The 23,163-nt window shown below is 48.6% G+C and overlaps 1 protein-coding gene across 2 annotated transcripts in view; it reads left to right on the top strand.

Annotated features, from left to right (window-relative positions):
* EWSR1 (EWS RNA binding protein 1) overlaps positions 1-23,163 on the top strand; it is a 510,501-nt gene that overhangs the window by 116,766 nt on the left and 370,572 nt on the right. For both annotated transcript variants that reach the window (XM_085634473.1, XM_085634474.1), the window contains exon 6: positions 20,160-20,327. In XM_085634473.1, the coding sequence (XP_085490599.1) occupies positions 20,160-20,327 (168 nt within the window). The remainder of the gene's footprint in view (positions 1-20,159; positions 20,328-23,163) is intronic.

Raw genomic sequence — 23,163 nt, 5'->3', positions numbered from 1 at the left:
AAAGCTGCTCCTCGGGCGGATCCGGGTCCGGGGGCAGGCATATGCCCCCTCTGTACTGGTTCCAGCGCCCCCATACAGAATGCCATTTCCGAGGGCGCCCTCGAGCACAATACACTGTCTTCTCCCTAAACATGCTCCAATCCATGTTTTCCATCCATGCTGTCAATGTAGGAGGCCCAGTAGAGCCCCACAGACGAGCAATGTCGCGCTTGGCAATCATGTTACCCAGGGTCACCCACTGAGTCTGTGCCGCGTCGTGGTCAGTAGGACCCCAAACATTCAGAAGACAACACCGCGCCTCAGGCTGCATGACGATGCCCGTCACCTCCCCCATCACCTCGTGGATGCGCCTCCAAAACTCCATAATCGCACCGCATTCCCAAATAATATGTAGGAAGGTGCCCACCATACCACAGCCTCTCTTACATAAGCCCTCCTCAGAGAAACCCATATGGACCAGCCTGGGCCCCGTCACGTAGACCCTATGGAGTATTTTAAGCTGCAACAACCGCAGGCGCGCGGGGATTGCGACCTCTTTGGGAGAGGAAACTGCGTACTGCCAGTCCTCGTCATCTAGTTCAAGTCCATCCCTGGTCCATTGAGCACGTAACCCTAGAAGATCTGCCCGAACATTAATAAGTTTCTTATAAATGAGTGAGATCGTACTCTCTGGCATACGGCCATCCAGGATCCGGTCCTCCAACGGGAGGACTCGGGCACCTTCTCCCGTCTACAAGAACTGACCGTAAGGCGTGGAACACTTGAGCGTATCGGAAGAACTCCTTGCTCCCCAGCTCATACTCCTTCTGCAGCTCCTCGAATGACTTTATCCTACCCTTAACCAAGAGGTCTCCAACCCTGGATATGCCGATCAGGTCCCATTTCTCAAACCCTTTTGTGTGCCAAAGCTTACCCAGAATATCGGAGTCAAATAGAGGGGTGGCGAGGGTAAGCTTACCCTTCCAACCCAGCGAATCAGTCGCAACCTTCCATACATGCACAGCAACCCTAGTGGGCCCCGTTAGGGTTAAGTCTGACGACTTCGAATACAGCGCTCTGGAGTAGTTACCCCCACGTAGCAACCATCGGTCCATGGCGAAACCAGGGCTCAGCGCCGGACCATATACACCATGGTTAATCGCACTCAACTGGGTGGCCCAATAATAACGTCGGATGTCCGGAAGCGCAATACCCCCGTCGTACCACGGAAGCGTCAACTTAGCAATCGCTATACGCGGATGCCCTTCCCACAATAGCGCGCGCTGGTGGCTTTCAACCTCGCGGAAGTAACTGGCCGGGACCCAGTCAAGAGTATTCTGCAGGGCATAGAGGAAACGGGGAAGAGACATCTTAAACAGAGCGGCACGGCCAAGGAGGGAAAGCGGCAACCGCCGCCAGCCCGCCACGTCCCACCGCAGACGCGCCAAGGGAGGGAGCAAGTTCTTCTCGTACCGCAAAATGGGATCGATGGAAATATAGATCCCCAAATACAAAAAGCCCTGCTGGGCTATCTGGAGCGGACAGTTGCGCGGGACAGGCGGGACAATTAATGACAAGATGACAAGATGACAAGACCAGAGTTTCTACCAAAAGAAGTCAAGACGTCACAAACCACAATCAGATTTCTTAGGCGAGGCGAGGTATAGCAGAATGTCGTCGGCGTAAAGTGAAATACGGTCTTCGTGGTCAGGCGACCAGCGAATCCCACGCATGTCCGGGTGCCATCGTACCCACGCCGCCAGCGGCTCAAGAGCAAGAGCGAACAATAACGGCGACAGGGGACAACCCTGCCGGGTGCCTCTCCCGAGCTCAAACGGTGCCGACGCCCGCCCGTTCACCACAACGCTGGCGAGAGGTCCCTCATAGAGCAACCTCACCCAGCCCACAAATCCAGTCCCAAAGCCGAACTTGGCTAGCACAGCCCACAGGTACGCCCACTCCACCGTATCAAAGGCCATCGTGGCATCGAGGGACGCCACCACAGCCGGCTCCCGCATCGTGCCCGTCCTGGCAATCACACCATGAAGGCGTCGAAGATTCAGTGCAGTGTTACGGTGCGGGATAAAGCCCGACTGATCCGGGTGGATCAAGTCGCCAAGCACCCGGACCAGGCGGTTAGCAAGGAGCTTAGCAAGGATTTTCGGCTCGGCATTTGTGAGAAAGTGGGTTTCTGTTGCAGTAACCCCCCCCCCCCCCTTTTTTTTGCCTAATAGCTGATGCACTTTTCCTTGTTGTGCCCTGGGCTCCTGCCAATCAGGTGCCCAGGGCCTGTGTTCCTTCCCTAAAATACAAACTCCAAATTGACAAACCCTGGCCACATGTCAGCCCCTAGTAAATGGTACCCTAGGTACCCAGGGCCTTGTGACCAGGGAAGGCCTCTAAGGGCTGCAGCACTCATTGTGCCACCCTTAGAGGCCCTGTACCCTTACACACACACACTGCCTTTGCAGGCTGAGTGTCTGGGCACAGGACAAAACAAAGAGTCGACATGGCACACATCTCTGTGTGCCATGCCCATCACCTACACTGCCAAGGCATATGTCAGCCACCCCTCTGGCTGGGTGCCTTATGCCTATGGTGTGGGCACAGGAGCAGGAGCCCTGTGCCCCTACAGTACCCAGGTCCATTCCTGGGCACTGTAAGTACAGTGCTGCCAGATTACAAGTACATGGTGCTGAGAGCTCGTCAAACACGAGCTCCACAGCACCATAATGGCAACCCTGAAGACTGGGGAGTTTGGTCTCAAACTTCTCAGCACATTAAACCCGCACTGATGCCAGTGTGGGATTTAATGTACTAAGCACCCCAGAGGGCATCTTAGAGATGCCCCCTTACAGCTAACCTGCAATCCACGTCTGCTCTGAGGCTGCCCAGGCTGCCACACAGCAGACACGTTGCTGGACCCCTGGGTGGGAGAGCCCCTGCTCTCCCGGGCCTGCAACAATGCACGTCCTGGGTGAGGTGATAAATCTCCTCCCCCAGGATGAGCCAAGGGAAGCTTCAAAGGCATGCCGCCTCTTGGAGATTCCCCAGGCCTCTGCAACCCCCCACTCTGGAGGGAAGCTTGGCCGGAAACCCCATACAAGGACAGGGAATGTGCCAGCCTGCCCACCCCACCCCTCAGGTGGGGGAGGCGAGGTGAAGCACATCTCCGGGCTATCGCCATCTTGAGGATGGGGGGCCCTACCCTATCAGGATTAGGCTACTGCCCCCCTCCCACAGGAGAGAGGCAGGATAGGGGGTGTACCCACCCCAGGACAAGGACCCATTGGTCCCTGGCCTTCACCTACCTGTAACGCCCCTAAATCTAGTATTTAGGGGCACCCTGAACCTTCCTTCGACAGATTCCAGATAAAAAAACTACAAGAAGAGCAAGAAGAACAAGGACCTGCCCTGCAGCTGCTAAAAAGAGAAGAAGACACCAACTGCTTTGGCCCCAGCCCTACCGGCCTGTCGACTCTCGAACCTGCACCAGCGCGGCATCTCTCGTGGCCAGCAACCTCACCAACCCCGGAGGACCTGGCTACCTGTTGGCTCTAAGCCCCTGGGTCTCCCATGAGTAGAGGCTCTACTCAAGAAACCTATTTTTTAACCCTGGGCAGCAGCCCGGAACCGCGGACCCAACACACTCTGCACCAGCCAAGCCTGGCCAGTGCTGGAGTGGACAAAGACCCTGAGGACGACCCCACGGCGACTGTGACCCCGAGTCCGGCACCCAAGGACCCCCCTCGACATTCCGGAAGAAGCCTGCAGCCTCAGAACAGAGTGCCACCCCAACCGCGATCAACCAGAGGGTAAGATTTCCGACATCAAAAGGCACCCCGGCGCCCTGCGGCCCCCTGTGCCCAATCCCGGGGTACCCACCTAACCTACAACTACCCAACTTACCTCTCGAAGTGGTGGTGGCACCTGAAGCATCCTCGTCCCCGAGCCTGCAGCCTTTTTCCAAACCGGAACATTCCCATTGATTTCCATTGAGCGCCCGAAGGCTCAAAAGCACCCTGCACCCAGCCGCCCGAGTGGCCCTGGCAGTGCCCTCTCTACACTAACCTACTTCCCCACTTGCCCTGAGTAAGTGACCAGGAGCCCAGCTCCCACAGCCGCGTGGCTTGCCAGACAGCAGCCACCAACCAAGGCCCCCCTATCCCTCATAGGATAACATTGGGCCTAACTCTCTCTGCACCCGGCCGTCCTGAAACCGCTGAGGGTGAACCAACTGTACCTACCTGACACTGGGGGACCCCTGAGTCCATGCCCGGAATTTCAACTCTACCAGTCGAGTACTTACCCTTAAACCGCTAACTTCGTTTTCCTCATAGGGTAACATTGACTGACTTTTTCTTCAAAAATCTTCTAAGTGTGAACTTTTCAAAACTGCAAAAATTCACCAAAAATCAGCCAAGTGACAAAAACGAATTTACTCACCTGCTCCTAGGTGAGCTCCCAGTGCTGGATCTTGGTGCCCAGCCCTGACTCTGAAAAGTGTTCACAACTATACTTACCTCTAACTCATTTTTCTTATAGGAAACCATTGTCTGCTTTTCTGTGAAATTTCTTCTAAGTGTCTACTTTTGCAAATTTGAAATATTCTTTTAAAATCGTACCATTTCTGCAAACGAAATTACTTACCTGCTTTTGATAAGGACCCCAGTCCTGGGACTAGGCACCCAGTCCTGGATTACTAAAGTAACGATAAAGTACTCTACCTGCAATTTGAATTTCTTGCCATAGAGATCCATTGAATGTTTTCTGTGAAATATTTTCTAAGTGCTAACTTTTGAAATAGCTAAATATTATTTAAAAATCATTAGTTATTAAGTCGACTTTCATCACTTGTTTCTGAATACTGACCCCAGGCTGGTTCTAGGAGCCAGACCTGGAATTCCAAAAGTAATCTGAAAAGTAATTTATTACAAATAACCTGAATTTACCATTGAGCTCAATGCATTGTTATGTTTAGGAAATAGGATTGTTTATTGCAACCAACTGTGACTGTTTACACAAATTTATTGCCTAAGACAAAAGTATTTATATTCAACCTCTCATTCTGAGAAAGTATATTTTTACTCCCTTTGTGGTTCTAAAAATAAAACAAGCATATATTTTATATATATAAACCATTGGCCTAGAGTTCAGTTATTGAGTGTGTGAAACCATTTGCTGACTGAGTGTGTACAATAAATGCTTTACACTGTCCTCTGGTACTGCCTTACTGCTCGACCAAGCTACCACTTTTGAGAGTAAGGTCATACCTAACTTTGACCTCTATCAGCCTCTGGGGGACTGTGGACTCTGTACACCCTGTACCTATTAGGGAACAGTATATACAGAGCCACTTTCTCACAGCATTGAGAAGTGATATCGGCCGATAGGAGCCACACTTGTCACGGGGCTTACCATCTTTATGTATTACCACGATCGTCGCCAGCCGCTGGTCGAGCGGAAGAAACCCATTCACCCGCGCCTCCACGAACATGGCGCGCAGGTGAGGAGCCAACTTATCCGGATGAAGCTTATACAGCTCAACCGGCAAACCATTTGGGCCCGAGGCCTTACCGGAGCGCAACGCGCGGATGGCACCAGCAAATTCGTCGACAGTTATATCACCATCGAGGTCATCCCTATCAATGGCAGAAAGGCAGGGCAGAGCGATATCCCGCAACAGGTCACACGAATCCTCAGTCGGCCTATCCGAGACCGAGGTGAAAATGGTCCGAGAAACACTGAACTATACCGGCAGGGTCAGACAACCTCTCCCCCATCCGTAGACAACTCCGGCACCACTCGATTGACACGCTCTTTTTTTGTCCAGCCACGCCAGCAATTTCCCGGCCTTATCGCCGACATCATACAGTCGACCCTGCTGTTCCCTATGAAGGGTCTGAGCAGCGTTCGTCACCAGATCCCTATATTCCCGTTGCTTCAGACTCAAATTATGCAGTGTGGCCGGTGTAACATCCTCTTCCAAGGCCACTTCCAAGGCCGCTATCTCGTCCTCTACTTGCGTCACCTCGGCATCTCTCCGCCGCTTGGCAGCCACTACCAGGGAAAGGGCCTCCCCTCTCAACACAGTCTTAAAAGCTTCCCACAAGGACACCGCAGATTCGACTGAACCCTGATTCTCTTGAAAATAACGGTCAACTGACTTCAGCAACGCACTGCGCAGCTTGGGGTCACAAATACCAGGGGTTTATGGGAGCCACCCTGCCCCCCGCCACCCGGCCAATATTCAAGCGGACCCACACCGGTGAATGATCAGAAATGCCCCGGGCCAGGTGCCTAGCCTCAGATACCAAGGAGGCGTGCGCAGCCAGAGTGAGCAAGTAATCAATCCGGGAGAGACTCCCGTGGGCCCCGGAATGGAAGGTATATTGTCTCTGAGTGGGGTGCCGTAGCCTCCCAACAGTCTACCAGACCAAAAGTGTCTATAAAATCGGGAAGCCACTTCTGAGCACCCCCGGTGTCCCTGGGCGGACACCTATCGAGCATTCCAGAACCAACCGCATTGAAGTCTCCTCCCACCACCTGCGTCCCTTCGGGGGAGTTCCAACAAGGCCTTGCCCAGATCAGCAAACGTGGAGGCCTGCAGGGCAGGAGGGACATAAACAGAAACCAATACCAACGTTCTGCCCTCCCACCTCCCCGCCACAGCCACAAAGCGCCCCCTGTCATCAGCAATGGTGGAATCAACCTCGAATGGTAGGGAAGCTCTAACAAGTATGCCCGCACCCCTGGAGCCCGAGGAGAACCCCGAGTGAGCAATGAATTTATAGCCCTTTCTGTTGAATGCATAACACGTATTCCCTATAAGATGGGTCTCCTGCAGGAGGACCACATCTGGCGAGGTCCGTTTCAAGAATTGCAGGACTATCCCCCGTTTAATACGGTCCCCTAAGCCATTAACATTCCAGCTGATTATGCTTAAGCCCCTATCCCCCATCCCCGAACACAAAGACCTCCAACCCCCCCCCCCCCCGGAGAACCATGATCGGACAATGCTGACAACAATTGCTACGCCTTGCAAGAAAAGAAACACACCCCCCAACAACAACCCCAACATCCCAAATCCCCCCCCCTCCCTGCACCCCTGCGTCAGCTTACAAAGCCCCCCCAACTTGCAGTGTGCCTTTCGCCCTATCAAAAACAAATCTACAAAAAGTACCCCAAGGGAGGAAAGAGCTCCTATCTTCCCCCCGCCGCCCTCTCATTACTGCAGGAAGGTGCGAGTCACTGTCCGGGGCTGAGTCAATACGTGCCAACACCGGAGGTATTACTTCTGTCCATCACGATCGCCTTCCGCTCCGTCCACGCTGTCCCGGCCGGGCCGCCTCCGAGGGAGCGCATCCAACCAGTCCCCTGCCATGTCCGGTGATTCGAAGAAGAAAGTCCGGTCCTCATACACCACACGTAACCTGGCGGGGAAAAGCATGGCATACTTCAGGTCCATATCCCTGAGCCGCCGCTTCACCCCCAGGAAACTCTGCCTCTGTTTCTGCACCATCTGGGTGAAGTCAGGATAAAAACTCAGAGGCGTTCTGAAAAGGGACCGGGCCTGTCACCCTCGATGCTTGCAGGATAGCGTCTCGATCCCGAAAATTAAAGATCCGGGCTACAATCGGTCTCGGGGGGGGGCTCCCACCTTAGGCCGTCCTCCAGGCACTCGGTGAGCCCGCTCCACCGCAAAGAACTTGCTGAGGCCCTTAGGCGCGAGATGATTCACCACCAAATCCTCGACGAGTAAATCCACAGAGACATCCTCTGAGGTTTCCGGGACCCCAATAAGGCGCACATTATTGCGCCGGGCCCGACCTTCGAAGTCCTCGAGCCGGCGGGCGGAGAGGTCACTCGCGGTTCGCAACTTACGAACCTCAGCCTGAAGTTTCGAGACATCGTCCGCTAGACCAGTGGTCTTGAGGTCCAGGGACTTGACCCGCTCGTTGGTTTTGCCCAGGTCCGCGCGAATGAAGTTGACATCGATCAGAATCATGTCCACCTTGTGCGCCAGGGTCTCAAACTGTCGCCCAATCGAAGATTGCATCCCATCTATCGCCCCTTTGATATCCTGCAGCGATAGCTCCGAGGCAGGGGGTGAATCGGCCTTCTGCGCTTCCAGCGACTGTCCTGATCCACCGGGCGACCCCTTCTGCTGGGCATAACTATCCATATTGTTGGATTGTGTATAGCCTCCCCGCCGGGTAGTCTTAGACTTCGACCTGTCCGCCTCCGATTTGGCCGACATCCCGAACAGCAGGACAATCAAGTGCCAAAGGCCGTCCCTCACGCAGCTAGAGGCAACAGGGTCAAATAGGACTACCACAGTCAATCAGGACCGAATGGAGGTCCTCCAGTCAGAGGAGGATATGCGTGAAGCGCTCCCAAGCCAGAGCAAACAAAGGGCGAGAAAGCGAAAGTGCAGCGGCATCCGTCCGTCAGTTCACACCTCCTAGGGCTGCTGTTGTTCAATTAGTCCCCGGTGGGCGATCCTCGCCCGGATAGCGTCAGTCGCCCCAGCTGTGACTCATCTGCAAGATTCCGTGCATGAAATTCAGGATTTAGGACAGTATAAGTGCCGGAGGGCGCGAGGGTAGCGGGAGCTCCGGGCTCACGCGGCCATCTTGGTCAAGCGCTAGGCTCCTCCCCGGTGTTATTCTTAAAAGTAACTTTGAACATTCAGGGATGAAATAATCCAAACCATGCTCCATTTGAGTGAAGCGCTGGTCGCATGGCAAATTCTTTGCGCCTGTCTGCTGTAGTCTTTGCGTAGTCTTGTGAAAAGAACATCTGGTTTCCGGAGGAGGAAATACGTTTCATGAGCTTGGCTGCTGATAAAACCTTGAAGATCTGTGTATTCAAGAAAGTACAGTATGAATCCTCTTGGTTTTCGTATACTTGAAGACGCTGAGTGTGATGGGCCGAATATATGAGCATGTTGAATATTGAGAATGGTATCATCAGGTAGATTCAGAACTGTCTGCAAGAACTTTTTAAAGAAAGCGATAGGATCCGACCCTTCTGAGCCTTCTACCAGACCATAAATGCGAAGGTTATTTCTTTGGTTTCTATTCAAGATTTTCGACCTGTTTTTGTAAGGGTGTAACTTGAGACTGAAGAGTTTCAACCTTGGTGTAGGATGAGCCCAGTGTTTCAACAGTATGCTCAACCTGAGTGATTTGCTTTTCCATCTTTGCCCATCTGTCCATGAGGATTTGCAATTTGGAGTTTCTCTCTTACACAAAGGGTCGTAGGGCACAAGTTTCCTCCAGAAGATCATCCATGGAGGCCGGTTAGTGGAGGCTTTATTGGCTACAGAAGAAGTAGCGGCAATGGGTGAAGAGGCTGGTTTAGATGCCGAGAGCAAAGAGTCCTCCATTTGGGCGAGATGAGCACAACATTTTTAGCGAACAATGAATGTGCGGTTGAAGGGTACCTGTAGTGGACTTACTTTTTTCAGCCTGCCCATATAAGATTGAGGAATCTGTTTCAATGGTCTCAAATCTGTGAATTCCTAAAACCGAAAGTTCTTCAGAGGAGCAGACTGATTAATAGTTGTGTAAATAATTTGCTGTAGGTGAAAATATGTGAATTGCGAAACGCAACAGGATGACTAAATGCGCTACTGTAAAATAGTAAAGATGGCGGAGGCAGAAAAGAAACAAGCTTGCGTGAAAGTTGTATAAAATTGAGGAAAAAAAGGAGAAAAAATGTAATGAGTAAATCACTTCATGAAAAGGACCAGAGTTATTACCAGTGCATAATGCGCCCTTAAGTCCTGGGCAGGGATATATGAGCACAAAAAATTAAACTTAGTGCTTGCTTGTGCCATAACTCCGGGTAAAAAACAGAGCGCAGTTGAAGGTCTTGCAAAATAAAGGAAAAAAGTCTCTAGGAAGTCGGTGTTCAAGATAATGGAGATGTATAGGAAATTTAAATTAAAAAAACAATTTCCAAAAGTAACCGATTCATTTGCAAAGCATATTTATGTGGTAAAGCGAAGGGAGAGGCAGTTACTGTAGAACGAGCGCGCCTCGTATTCAGCTCGCATCTTAAAATGGCAGGTAGCATGTCTGCAAAACAATTGGGGAAAATGAAGGGCGAGAAACGCCTAAAAAGCTGCAAGACTCATCACCTGGAGGTGTAAGCCTTCCGACGTCCGTTGTTCCCTCGAAACAATGCCGTACAGTGAATTGAGGCAAAGTCCTGCGGTCAGCCCGCTGTCAGGCGAGTCACGGAATCGCCGCCATCTTCCATCGGCGCTAGCTATGCCCCCAGGGAAGCTAATTTCTAACTCTTCTATTAGATCTGCTGCTGACACTGCAGCGAAAGCGGTTTACACTAGCATTCTCTTACGTAGGCATGCCTGGCTTAGAATTTCGGGCTTTAAACCAGAAGTCACAGTTTATTTTAAATATTCCTTTTGACAAATAAAAAAAATTTGGCATCTCAGGTTGATGAGGCTTTAGAAAAAATGAAGATACGTGGCAAAATCCATGGGAGCGCTAGGCTACCTTGTCACTCATTCTATACAGCAGGGGCTTAAAGTACATCCTCTGGCGCTAACACTTCCTTGTACAAGTCCCAACACGCCCCCCTCTTCCGGTAGAGGCTTCTTCAGAGGATGGGTCCGAACTGGATTGGCATGGAGAGCAAAAAAACAGTGGATTTAGGCCCAGGTCTCTGTACTGGGGTGAATGTAAGACCTTGTTCTGCATTCTATCCATCAATAGTTCTTTTTGCATTTGTCACCCCGAGTGGGGCGGGTATGCTCAGACGTGATTCCCGTGCTCTTCATGCCACTGGAATCAAGCTATCCTAGCTGAAGAGGGGTGAAACCGGTCTAGGATGCTTGTTTCCAGTCCAGGGAGGACCTGGCCTGTCAGTACTCTGCATGAGCTGTAGATTCACATGCGCCTCCCCGGGTACCTATACCTGTTGCAGTACTATCTTACTTATATACAATATACATGGATAGCTCTTTACTATTCTTACTAACTCCATCTCCCTCTGGCAAAACAATCTAACAATTGAGCCGATGCCCGTGCGCACTATCACCGAAAGGAAGAGTCACCAGCCTCGTGCCTGGAAAGACTTTGTGAAGAAAAACAAAGTGCAAACATGTGGACACTAGATGGCGAGCTATGCACAGCATGTGAATTTACAGCTTTACATGCCAAGAACAGATGCATACTGTGATAAGTAGCTTTTACCTGATCTAATCCTCCTATAGCACAATTCACTTGTAAAATAGGATCGTCCAAGGCGTTTTTAGGTAACATCCCTATAGCTGACATTTTTAAGGCCGCAAAATGTTCCACTCCACACACATTTATCAAACACTAATGTGTCGATGTGTTGGCATGTCAAGCCAATGCTGGGGCAGCAGTGCTGAAATCACTTTTTCAAACAGCTGCAACATCTACAGGTTAGCCACCGCCTTGGGAGAATACTGCTATATAGTCTATGTAAAGCATGTGTATCTACAGCACACATGCACCTGTAGTTGTTGCAAAGTTCATTATTTACATTACATACGCAGGGACATCTCTGTAGTACTTACTTGCTCCCTTCTTACCCTCTTGCGAGAAAACAATCTAACAATGGGGTCGATGCCCATGCTCACTATCCCCAAAACGAGTCACCGCCTTACCTCGTGACTAGGAAAGACTTCGTCGAAGAAAAACAACTTACAAACATCCAGACCCAATATTGGATGGAAGGAGTATACAAAGCGTGTGATCTACAGCTCTAGATGCCAAGAACAGATGCATAATGGGTAATTAGCATAATCCATTTAGGGGCAATCCTGAACTTTGCTGCCTCAGACAGAAGAAATGAGAAGGCCCGAAGAGCCGTGCTGAAGAGGACACCAACTGCCTTGGTCCCAGCCCTACCGGTCTGTACCAACCTCAATCTGCTACAGCAGAATCCCGGTGTGTCCTGCAGCCAACAGCCTCAAAGAACCCAGAGAACCTGCCCTGCCTTCCCAAACCATACTTCGTCTCCGGTAAGCACTGGATTTGCTCACCGTCACTCTGACTCCGGCCAAATCCGCAAGTCTGCGCCCGATGCCCAATTCCCGAGTTAGTGGCCCAACACCATGAGGAGCTCTCCCCTGCGATCCTTCCTGGGATCTGGTGATCCCTGACCTGCCTCAAGTCTCCAGCCGACACCTGCAGCCCATTTCTGGAGGATTCCCCCCTCCCCACCCCGACTGCAGCCTGTAAGAGAAACCCTACGCCAAAAGACACCCCTGCACCTGACGTCCCGTGGCCCAACAGACTGTGTCCCAGCATCCCAAGACCTTCCAACTTACCTCTCCAACTGGTGGTCGCCTCTTTAAGGTCTTCGTCCCTGAGCCTGCAGTGTTTGTTGCAACCGGAGAATCCCTTTGAAATAAACAGGGCACCTGACTCCAAAACAGCACCCTGCACCTTTCCGCTCCTGTGCCACTGTGGGTGCCCCTTGTGTGCTAAATCTGACTGCCCTTTGCTCCCACAGCCTTGTGGCCTGCTCGTGAGCAGCCACAAACGTGGAGGCCCCCTATCCCCCATTGGATAACATTTGGCCTCTGCACCTGGCCGCCCTAGTGCCGCTGAGGGTGCTTTGAAAGTGCGTCCTTGACCCAGGGGAAACCCTGCGTTCGAGGCATATGAGCTGCTGCAATCACATTATTGCATTAGATCGCCGCCTAGTGTTGGGTCCGGATGTTGCACGTTGTTGTCTTGGAAGAGTCTTCGAGATCTCACGAGATAGGTGACTCCTCCCCTGGACTACAGTGCGCATGGACAGCTCCTCCATCGTCCGATTGTTTTTTTTTTTTTCCGCCATCGGGTTCGGATGTACTTCTGCAATGCCGACTCCGAAGTTTTCAACTTTCTTCACAGTAAATCAAAGTATCTCGACGGGATTGCTCTCCGGTCGATACCCTATAACCTTACAAGACTTTATTTCTCATATTTCCATCGACGCAGGCCTCCGGGCCTGTCGACGCCACTCGGGCCCATGGAAAGGACCCCCTTCAAAAAATACCCCCAGTGTGGTGCAAAATACCCACACACCGATCATCACCCGGTGTGCAACAGATGCCTATCTCCGGAGCATAAAGAAGACTGCTCAGCCTGCACACTCTTCCGTTCCAAAAAGAGCCCATCGACAAGCGATGCATCGACAAGCAGCAGCACCGGAACCGGACGATATCTTCAACGACCCCTCGGATACCGGAACCGGACGGTATCTTCGACCCCTCGGATGCCGAGGACTCGGACGATCTACAGCTCATCACAGTCGAAGAATCGGACTCAGATGACCCAATCCCAGCGGGGCAGCACGTGAGTACCGATGCCCCTGTCCCAATCACACCACATAAGACTCCGGTCAAGACATCGCTACAAGGCCTTCGTCACGATCGAAACATCCCTTCGGAAGCCCCACCCTCGGGCCCGGCTCCGAAGATAATAGAAAAGCCTTCCGGTAGCTCGGGACCGAGCAAACCGTATCTCCCTACACCCAAAATGCCTTTGGCGCTGAGGAAAACACATACGGCTCCGGCGCCGAAAGACTCGACCGTTCCCAAAAACGTCGAGCCAAAGCATCTCGAGTCGAAAACGGTCGATCCCAAGAAAAATATCAACCCGAAAAGGTTAATCGACCCGAAAAAGACTAACGACTCCAAAAAGGTCACCGAGCCTAAAAACACAGATCGAACCCAAGAAAACGGTCGATCCGAAAAAGGACGTCTAAGTCAAGAAAGCCCCCGAACCGAACAAAAACAAGGTTCCTGAGCCAAACCAGCCGAAGCCTACAAATCCTTCGACTCCCAGTAAAAAACACCAAAAATCTTCGGTGCCGAAACCACCAAATACAGAGGAGGAGCTGTTTTTTACGGATCCTGTCGATCCAAAACAGAAAAGAATCATCATAGACCCTAACACAGGTCATGTGGTGCTCCACAAGAGGAAAATTCATCCTGCCTTACCCTCTCCTATTCCTCTAAAAAGGAAGGACATTGCTACTTCTCCTATTAGGCCTGTCACCCCTCCTCCTCTCTCTCCTATTCTGCCTTATGTGCCATACACACACCCCCATGCCTCCACAGCCTGTTGGGGACCCAGATGAGGACATAGATAATGATCCACAAGACCCTTATGACGATCCTGATGACACAAATCCCAACCTGGACACATGGGGAGACCCATATTTACCAGACAATAACGCACCTCTTCTAGACCCCACACCATATCCTTTAAAACCATCCCCTCCTGACGACACCATTGCATTCCAAAAGTTAGTAGACCGGCCTGCTAGTTTCCACGGGGTAGATATGCATGCTGACCCTCTGGAAGAGGATTTCTTGCTGGACACCTTTCCAACCACAGAAAGAAGTGTCCGCACTTTACCCATGCTCAAAGGGGTTTTAAAACATGCACCAGAAATATTTAAAGACCCCATTAGGGCTAGAATACTCAACCCTAGACTGGAAAAGAAATATAGAGCAGCACCCTCCGACCCTACATACATAAAGGGTCAACTAGAACTGGACTCTTTAGTAGTCGCCAATGCACGAAAAAGGGCGAACTCACAAACCACTGGCGATGCTGCACCACCAGAAAGAGTCCAAACTACTGGAGGCATCAGGGAAAAGCGTGGCTTCACAAGCAGCCAACACCTGGAGAATAGCTAACACACAAGCATTGTTAGCTAGATATGACCGGGCACACTATGACAAACTAGAGGAGCTGCTACAACATCTCCCTGACCCATATAAACAGGCAAATGATCTTATTCAAGAAGGAAAGTTCATCACTAATGCCTCAAAGTGTGCTCTAGATGCAGCTGACACAGCCTCTAGAACAGTCAATACAAGCGTAATGTTAAGAAGACACGCATGGCTTCGCATATCCGGTTTCAAACCTGAGGTGCAAACCACTATTCTCAATCAACCCCTTAACCAAGATTTCCTGTTCGGGCCTGAAACAGATATCCTACTAGACAAAATGAAAAAGGACACTGACACTGCTAAATCTATGGGTGCACTGCAGTCTTATCAATCCAAACGTTCCTTTCGTAGATCCTCCTATAGAGGTACAGGGAGAGGGAATAATACACAAACCTCTCAACCTTTCCAAACTACCTCTCAAAACACATTTCACAAAGGCAGAGGAGGATATAGAGGAAACAATACTAAAGGTAGAGGTAACCACAACCGTACCTCCACCACTCCCAAACAGTGACCTCTTACACCTGCCTCCAGACCACTTAATCTGCCTCCGACTGGTGTTATCACAGTTCCTACCTGTCTGGGAATCCATCACAACAGACAGGTGGGTGAAGCAAATTATCCATTCTGGTTACTGTCTGGAACTTACATCTACCCCACCCAACATACCGCCCAACCACAGACCAATGTCACAGGAACATACCATACTATTGCAACAGGAGGTCTTAGCAATGCAACAAAAGCACGCTATAGAACCAGTTCCCCTGCAGCAACAAGGAAATGGAGTTTACTCTCTCTATTTCCTAATCCCCAAAAAAGACTGCTCCCTCAGGCCCATTCTCGACCTTCGTCCCCTCAATCACTAAATACACTCCGATCATTTTCACATGATCACACTCCAACAAGTACTACCACTACTACAGCAAGGCGATTTTATCGCCACGCTAGATCTGAAAGACTCATATTTTCACATACCCATTCATCCCGCACACAGGAAATACCTCAGATTTATAGTGCAGGGTCAGCAATACCAATTCAAAGTCCTACCCTTCGGGGGAACAACAGCACCAAGGGTGTTCACAAAATGCTTAGCAGTAGTGGCAGCACATCTAAGGAGACAACATATTCATGTGTTTCCATACCTAGGCGATTGGCTGATAAAAGCCAAATCACATCACCAATGCCTGCAGCACACTGTGACCACAATCCATCTATTACACAATCTGGGATTTTCCCTCAACTACCCAAAATCCCATCTACAACCCTCCCACATACAGCAGTATCTGGGAGCAACTATAGACTCCACAGTGGCAAAGGCTTACCCAGCTCCAGCCAGGATACAGAACATTCAAGCAATGATCCTAAAATTCCAACCTCACACTCTTTTGACAGCAAGAGTGTTTATGCAACTCATAGGCATGATGGCATCTTGCATATTCATAGTCCCACATGCTCGGTTACAAATGCGTCCCATACGAGGGCCTAGCAACACAATGGAACCAGGCTCAAGGGAAACTAAAGGACCTAGTGTTGGTAGACAGTCGTACCCATCGTTCTCTGCAGTGTTGGAACACACACAACCTTTCAAAAGGACGACTGTTCCAAGAGCCAGATCCACAGGTAGTGTTGACAACGGACGCATCACTCACAGGGTGGGGAGCCCATCTTTTTAACATACAGTGCAAGGTCTATGGACCCCACACCAAAAAATACACCACATAAACTACCTAGAATTACTGGCAATCTTTCAAGCAATGAAGGCCTTTCAAAAACACATAGCCAACAAAACTGTCCTAGTCCGGACGGACAATATGACAGCAATGTTCTACATACAGAAACAGGGGGGGACACACACTCTGCAGCTTTCACGCCTAGCGCAAAGCATATGGAGATGGGCCATTCCACAAAACCTCCATCTTCTAGCAGAACATCTCCCAGGAGTGAACAACCAGATTGCAGACCTATTGAGCAGACACAGTCAACAGATCCACGAATGGGAACTTCACCCAGAAGTCCTTCTCCCGTTCTTTCAAGCATGGGGACACCCAGACATAGATCTGTTCGCCACAAAAGAAAATGCAAAATGTCCATCCTTCGCCGCCAGGTTCCCACACCCGCAGTCGAAGGGCAATGCGATATGGATGAACTGGTCAGGCAGATTTGCATACGCTTTTCCGCCAACCCCACTCATTCCATTAGTGGTACGCAAACTAAAGCAACAAACACTTACGATGATCCTGGTTGCTCCCACATGGGCACGACAACCATGGTACACAACACTCCTAGAACTCTCGGTCGTCCCTCATCAACGACTACACCTCTCTCCAAAACAACTCGCACAGAACCATGGAGAGATCCAACACCCAGACCCCAATCAAATGAACCTAGCAATCTGGCTCCTGAAGTCTTGGAGTTCGGATACCTTAACCTGCCTCCTGATTGTATGAATATCATCAGAGGCAAGACGTCCCACTACCAGAGCCTGCTACGCAAACAAATGGAAAAGATTTGTTATTTACTGCCAAAATAAACAAATCAATCCACTAGACGCTTCTGTCCAAAACATAATTTGTTATCTGCTACACTTACAAAGATGTAATCTAGCATATTCATCTATAAGGTTACACCTAGCTGCTATTGCAGCCGATCTCCAAAACAGACAACACGTGTCTCTTTTCCGAATACCACCTATTAAAGCATTTATGGAAGGGCTCAAAAGAATAATCCCTCCAAGAGCTCCACCTTCCCCAGTCTGGAATCTTAACATTGTACTTACTAGACGTATGGGTCCACCCTTTGAGCCTCTACATTCTTGCGAATTACAGTTCCTAACATGGAAGGTGGCATTTCTAATAGCGATCACTTCATTGAGAAGAGTAAGTGAATTGCAGGCACTCACAATTCAAGAACCTTTCATGCAAATACATCAAAATAAGGTAGTTCTCAGAACCAACCCTAAATTCCTACCAAAGGTCATAACTAGTTTTCACATTAACCAATCAATTGAGTTGCCTGTCTTTTTTCAAAAACCAGTCAGTAGCTGAAAGAGCACTCCACACACTGGGTGTCAGAAGGGCTCTACTCTACTACTTAGACAGAACTAAACCATTTAGGAAGACAAAACAATTGTTTGTGTCTTTCTGTCAACCTCATAAGGCCCTATTTCAAAGGCAGGGATAGCCAGATGGATAGTTAAGTGCATTCAAATATGTTATCAAAAAGCTAAACGCACATTAACTATTCCCCCAAGAGCACATTCCACGCGCAAAATGGGGGCATCCATGGCTTTTCTAGGGAATATCCCCTTAGAGCACATTTGTAAGGCAGCTACATGGTCTACCATACATACCTTCACTAAACACTATTGTGTTGATGTGCAAGCCAAACAACAAGCTTCGGTAGGTCAGGCTGTCCTTAAAACACTTTTCCAAACTACTGCAACTGCCACCGGTAACCACCACTAGAGGAGGAACTGCTATACAGTCTATGCAATAATGTGACTGCAGCAGCTCATATGCCTCGAACGGTAAATGCTACTTACCAGTATGCATCTGTTCTTGGCATGTAGAGCTGCTGCAGTCACATGCCCACCCTCCTCCCTGGTGCCGGGCACACTTGCAGTACTATCTTACTTAGATACATTTACATGGACACCTTTCTTTTCTATTACTATCCTCCATCTTTGCCACAATGGCGAAAAAACAATCGGACGATGGAGGAGCTGTCCATGCGCACTGTAGTGCAGGGGAGGAGTCACCTATCTCGTGAGATCTCGAAGACTCTTCCAAGACAACAACGTGCAACAGCCGGACCCAAAACTAGGCGGCGATCTAATGCAATAATGTGACTGCAGCAGCTCTACATGCCATGAACAGATGCATACTGGTAAGTAGCATTTACCTTCTAACCACAGAAAACCAACTACCTAAACCAAGTACTCACCCCTCAATCGATAACACTGTTTTCTCCCATAGGACTGCGTTGACTGCTTTTCTGTGAAATCTTTTAAGTGTGGAGTTGGTTTGTATGAAATGTACACAAGTATAAAAACTGAATTACTTATCACACAAACTTTTCCTAGACAACAAGTACATAGGCATATCGCACTGAGTAGCAAAAGTAACTTCAAGTAATCAGAAAAGTAACGTACACAGTAATCTACAAAGTAACTGAAAAGTAATTTTGTCTGACTTACCTGTAAACCAGCCAACTGCATTAAACTTGTATTTCACTGCATACATCTTGCCACGTATTATACTTGCCTGTGCCAGGCCAGGCTTGGTTCTAGAAAATAAAACATAACTAAATATTTTCATATAAACAAATTGGTCTGAGTTCAGTCTTTTAGTTTGTGTGATATGATTTATTGCCTGTGTGCAATAAGTGCTTAACACTACCCTCTGAAAAAGCCTTCCTGCTCGCCCGCACTACCACAAATGGAGAGTAAGATATCTACTTTGACCACTGCCTTCCTTTGGGGTTCCACTGGGTTCTGTGTACACTATACCTTATTTTGTTTTAGTATATGTAGAGCCAGCTTCCTACACATGATGAGAGGAACACTTCCACAAACCCAGCCTGACATATTTCACTGCAGCATTAATGAAGAAATGAGACCTTGGCCTTTGAAAATTGTAGGCAGCTCATTTAGATAAAAGCACAATGACTTGAACACTGGTCAGGCTGAATTTTAGGAAGTGTCCTAACCAAGCATACCATGCAGCTAATCACACCATACTATTAATATGCCAGTTCAAGACTGAGATCTAGCGCTGCACAAGAGCACACCACCAACCTACCACATACAGATGGCATCTATGTTGAAAATGAGAAGACCACCACAACAACAAACCACCTATTGCTTTTCATCAAGACTAGCAAGACCACCCAAGCACTTATCAACTTAATGGGTTTGAATGGTAGATCTCCCAAATCCTATCTACAGGCAAAACATTCTCCTCGCACCATCTAGAATATTTCCCCATGCGTTTATTGTATCCCTTTCCCTCAAACACCCTTACACCTAACTAAACACACAAACCTACATAGAAGTTGGCCCATTGGTAAACTCTACTATACACAAGCTCTGAACCACATTGCCAAGTAATTGATGAATGTATGCTATACAGTAAACGTCTATTAATTGGCACGTTGGTGTTGGGGCATCTTAGAACTGCTTTGATAAAGGCTTGGGATAGAAGACTGTAATTTCAACTTATAATATTGATATACTGGCTACCTATTCCGTTTTTTTTCTAAGTAACCTGCTGAATTGCTTCAAATCGGTTGTCCTTGGTTCTTAGTGATGCCCTGTAGGCAATGAAGGCTTTTGCAGCTTGTAAAAGGAGTATCCTGAAGTACAAAAGCGACTCGTAATGGTCAGGAAAAAGGTTTTGTTTTCCTGTTTATAAAGTTATTTAAAACCAATATTCTATTTTTCTTTCAGGCCACCTGATGTAAGCAAGCCAATAGAGACAAGTCAGCCCCAGTCGAATACCACTGGCTACAACCAACCTAATATGGGATATGGGCAAAGTAGCTATAGCTATCCACAAATGCCTGGCAGTTATCCAACGCCGCCAACGACTGCTCCGCCTTCGTATCCACCAACCAGGTACTAAGAATGTGGTGTTCATGAAAAGGGGGTGGATGTAAAGATAAGTATTTGTCCAGCATTGTGTTAGATGTCATGGTGCTGTTGTATTCTAAACTAAATTCAGGCTTCAACCAAGTGTAGACTTAAAGATCCCAGTCTTAATGTAAGTCGGCATATTTTTTCATGTTTTCTATTAGTTTTGTAAGACCATGAGATTCCCAAATGTATGTCCTCTTCCCAACTGTCTTTGTCCATTCTGTTCTCATTGGGTGGCATATGGATGGGTACTGTTAAGAACCCCTACATTTTCCCTACCTCCTCTTCCTAAATTTCCTATTTGGGGTATTTAAGTGCCCCCCGTTGGTTTAAACATTTCTAAAATGAACCTGTCATTTGTGAACAATTTACAGGGCTTGATCTTTCAGTAAGTCCTTGTATTGTCTGTTACTGTTGAAATGTGTGCTTGGTCACAAACATCAGAACCTTGAGTATTGCAAGGAATACGCATGCAAGTCTAAGCATAAACCAGACCTGAAATTAGAAAGAGCTTTAATTCTGGGCAAGTGTAAATCTCAATTTGACTTTCAACTTAAGGGAACGGCATCTTTGCAGTTTAACTCGGAAGATATTCAAAAGGTACTAATACATTTTGTTCAGAGGGGGGAAATGGTTTCCAGCAAAGATATGCGATCCTTTCCTGGGGCAGTCAGTAAAATAGTCAGTTATATTCTTATAATTGATTGGAATGCTTGGAAACTCCATGAACTGACTTGAATTGTAATGTCTGTTGTGATGTCCGGCTAACACTAGGGCTTTGCCCTAGTTTGAAACTATTTCCTTACATTTATTTCGAATTCAGAGCAAAATGTAATATTCATCTGCTGTTTACTGTGGTAGTCCCTCGAGTAAGCTGTGAAGATCTATTTTGTAGTGTAAATCTAGTGCTTGCTTCACTATCTGGTGGCAGGGTCAAATCTATTTAGCCTTTTTAAAATGTTTATTGTTCAGGGGCTGCGACCTGACAATGTGTGCAACATTTTAGACCTGGGATGACTGCCTAATAATAGCTGCAAGATCTTTTTCTTTCATTACGCATAGTGGGCTTTGTGTCAGCCCCCTTCAGTCATTGGTCTAATTAGGTCAGCCTCTTTCTCTTTTTTTTATTTTTATTTATTTTTTGTAGGTTTTGTTGTGAGATCAAACCTGGGGAGAATTTCTCGCTCCACCATGCTTTTTGCTGTACCTATGGGGTTCTTCTATTGGAATGCATGAGTAACTGTTGGATGTGAAGCATTCAACCTTCACACTGTTATTCAATTATTTCTTATACATGCATTGTACACAGATGGCACCCCACCTACGGCAGCAGATATATTTTTTCTTAACTCCTGTGCAAACATGAAGTGCTTTTATCACACCACCATTGCAATCTCTACCAAAAAAAAAACCTTGGTGCCTCCACCAATTTGCACTGTTACCATCAACCTGACAAAGCATTGGCAATGTCCTTATACCTGGCTTTTATGTGCCATCCTGTGGAAACCTCAGATGTGCAGCTGTAGGTGCATTGACCTCTGTAGGAAAGTACCCCTTTTATTTGACATAGTCACCCACACTTTCTGCCTGGTACATGTGATTTTGACTGGAAGTGCACTGGGTTCCTTCTATCCACTTTCACTGTACAATCACAATACCTTTAGCACCCTGCATAAGTCCCTAGTAAATGGTACCCCTGGTAGCTAGGGCCTTGGGTACTAAGGAGGCTACCCCCAAAGGCTGCAGCTCGAATTGTGCTGCCCTAAGGGACCCCTCACTAAACTCAGCCTGTGGTGGCAACCCTGCATGTTTTGGTACAGACCAAAGTGAAAACATCTAATGCACACCCCTGTACTCCATGTCCCCCAACACAACACATAGTATTTCTAAGTTACTCCTACAGCCGGCCTTACAGCCCTAAAAACAGGTTGTTTAATATTACATATGAGGATATACTTGCATGAGAAGATGTATCCCAGTGCTGGTCAGTTCAGTTACTGCCAGTGCAAGGATTAGGGAAGCCATTTTAGAGCATGTGCTGGACACTGGTGAAAGAGTTTCCTCAACTGTGAGAAAGTGCCCTCTTTCTGCATGGTTGCCCCCACTTTTTGCTGAATTGCTGATGTGCTTTGACTGAGTGTGCACTGGGCTCCTGCTAATCGGGTACCCAGGACTATTTTCTTTCCCTAAAACTGCATTGAAGCCTAAACCCAATTGGCATCTCTGCCACAGGTCTGCCCCTGGTAAATGGTACCACAGGTTCACAGGGCACTGTGACCAGAGAAGGCCTCTAAGGGCTGCAGCACTTATTGTGCCTCCCTTGGAGGTCCTGTACCTTCACACTCGCACTGCCTTTGCAGGCTGCGTGTTTTGGTGCAGAACAAAGTGAAGAGTCAACATGGCACACACCCTTGTGCCATGCCTACAACATACTGCCCTGGCATAGATCAGTCATCCCTCTAGCTTGGTGCACTATACCAGTGGTGAGGGTGCAGGTGCATGAGCCCTGTACCCCCTATAGTCTCAGGTCCATTTTTAGACGTAAGTGCAGTGTTGCCATTAGGAGTATATGGTGCTGGGAGTTTGTCATTACGAACTCCACAGCACCATAATGACTACACTGAAAACTGAAGTTAGGTATCAAACTTCTCAGCACATTAAATCCACACTGATGCCAGTGTGGGATTTAATGAAAAATACACACAGAGCACCTTGGAGATGCCCCCTGAAAACCAACCTACCACTAGTGTCCAGGCTGAGTGGCTGCTTCCAGCTGACGCCACCATACGTGTTTCTGGATCCCTGGGTCGAGAGCCTG

The sequence above is a fragment of the Triturus cristatus genome, chromosome 11 (genome assembly GCF_964204655.1).
Source record: "Triturus cristatus chromosome 11, aTriCri1.1, whole genome shotgun sequence".
Classification (NCBI taxonomy): Eukaryota; Metazoa; Chordata; class Amphibia; order Caudata; family Salamandridae; genus Triturus; species Triturus cristatus.
The sequence above is the reverse complement of the archived record's forward strand: the minus strand, read 5'-3'. Positions and strand labels throughout refer to the sequence as shown.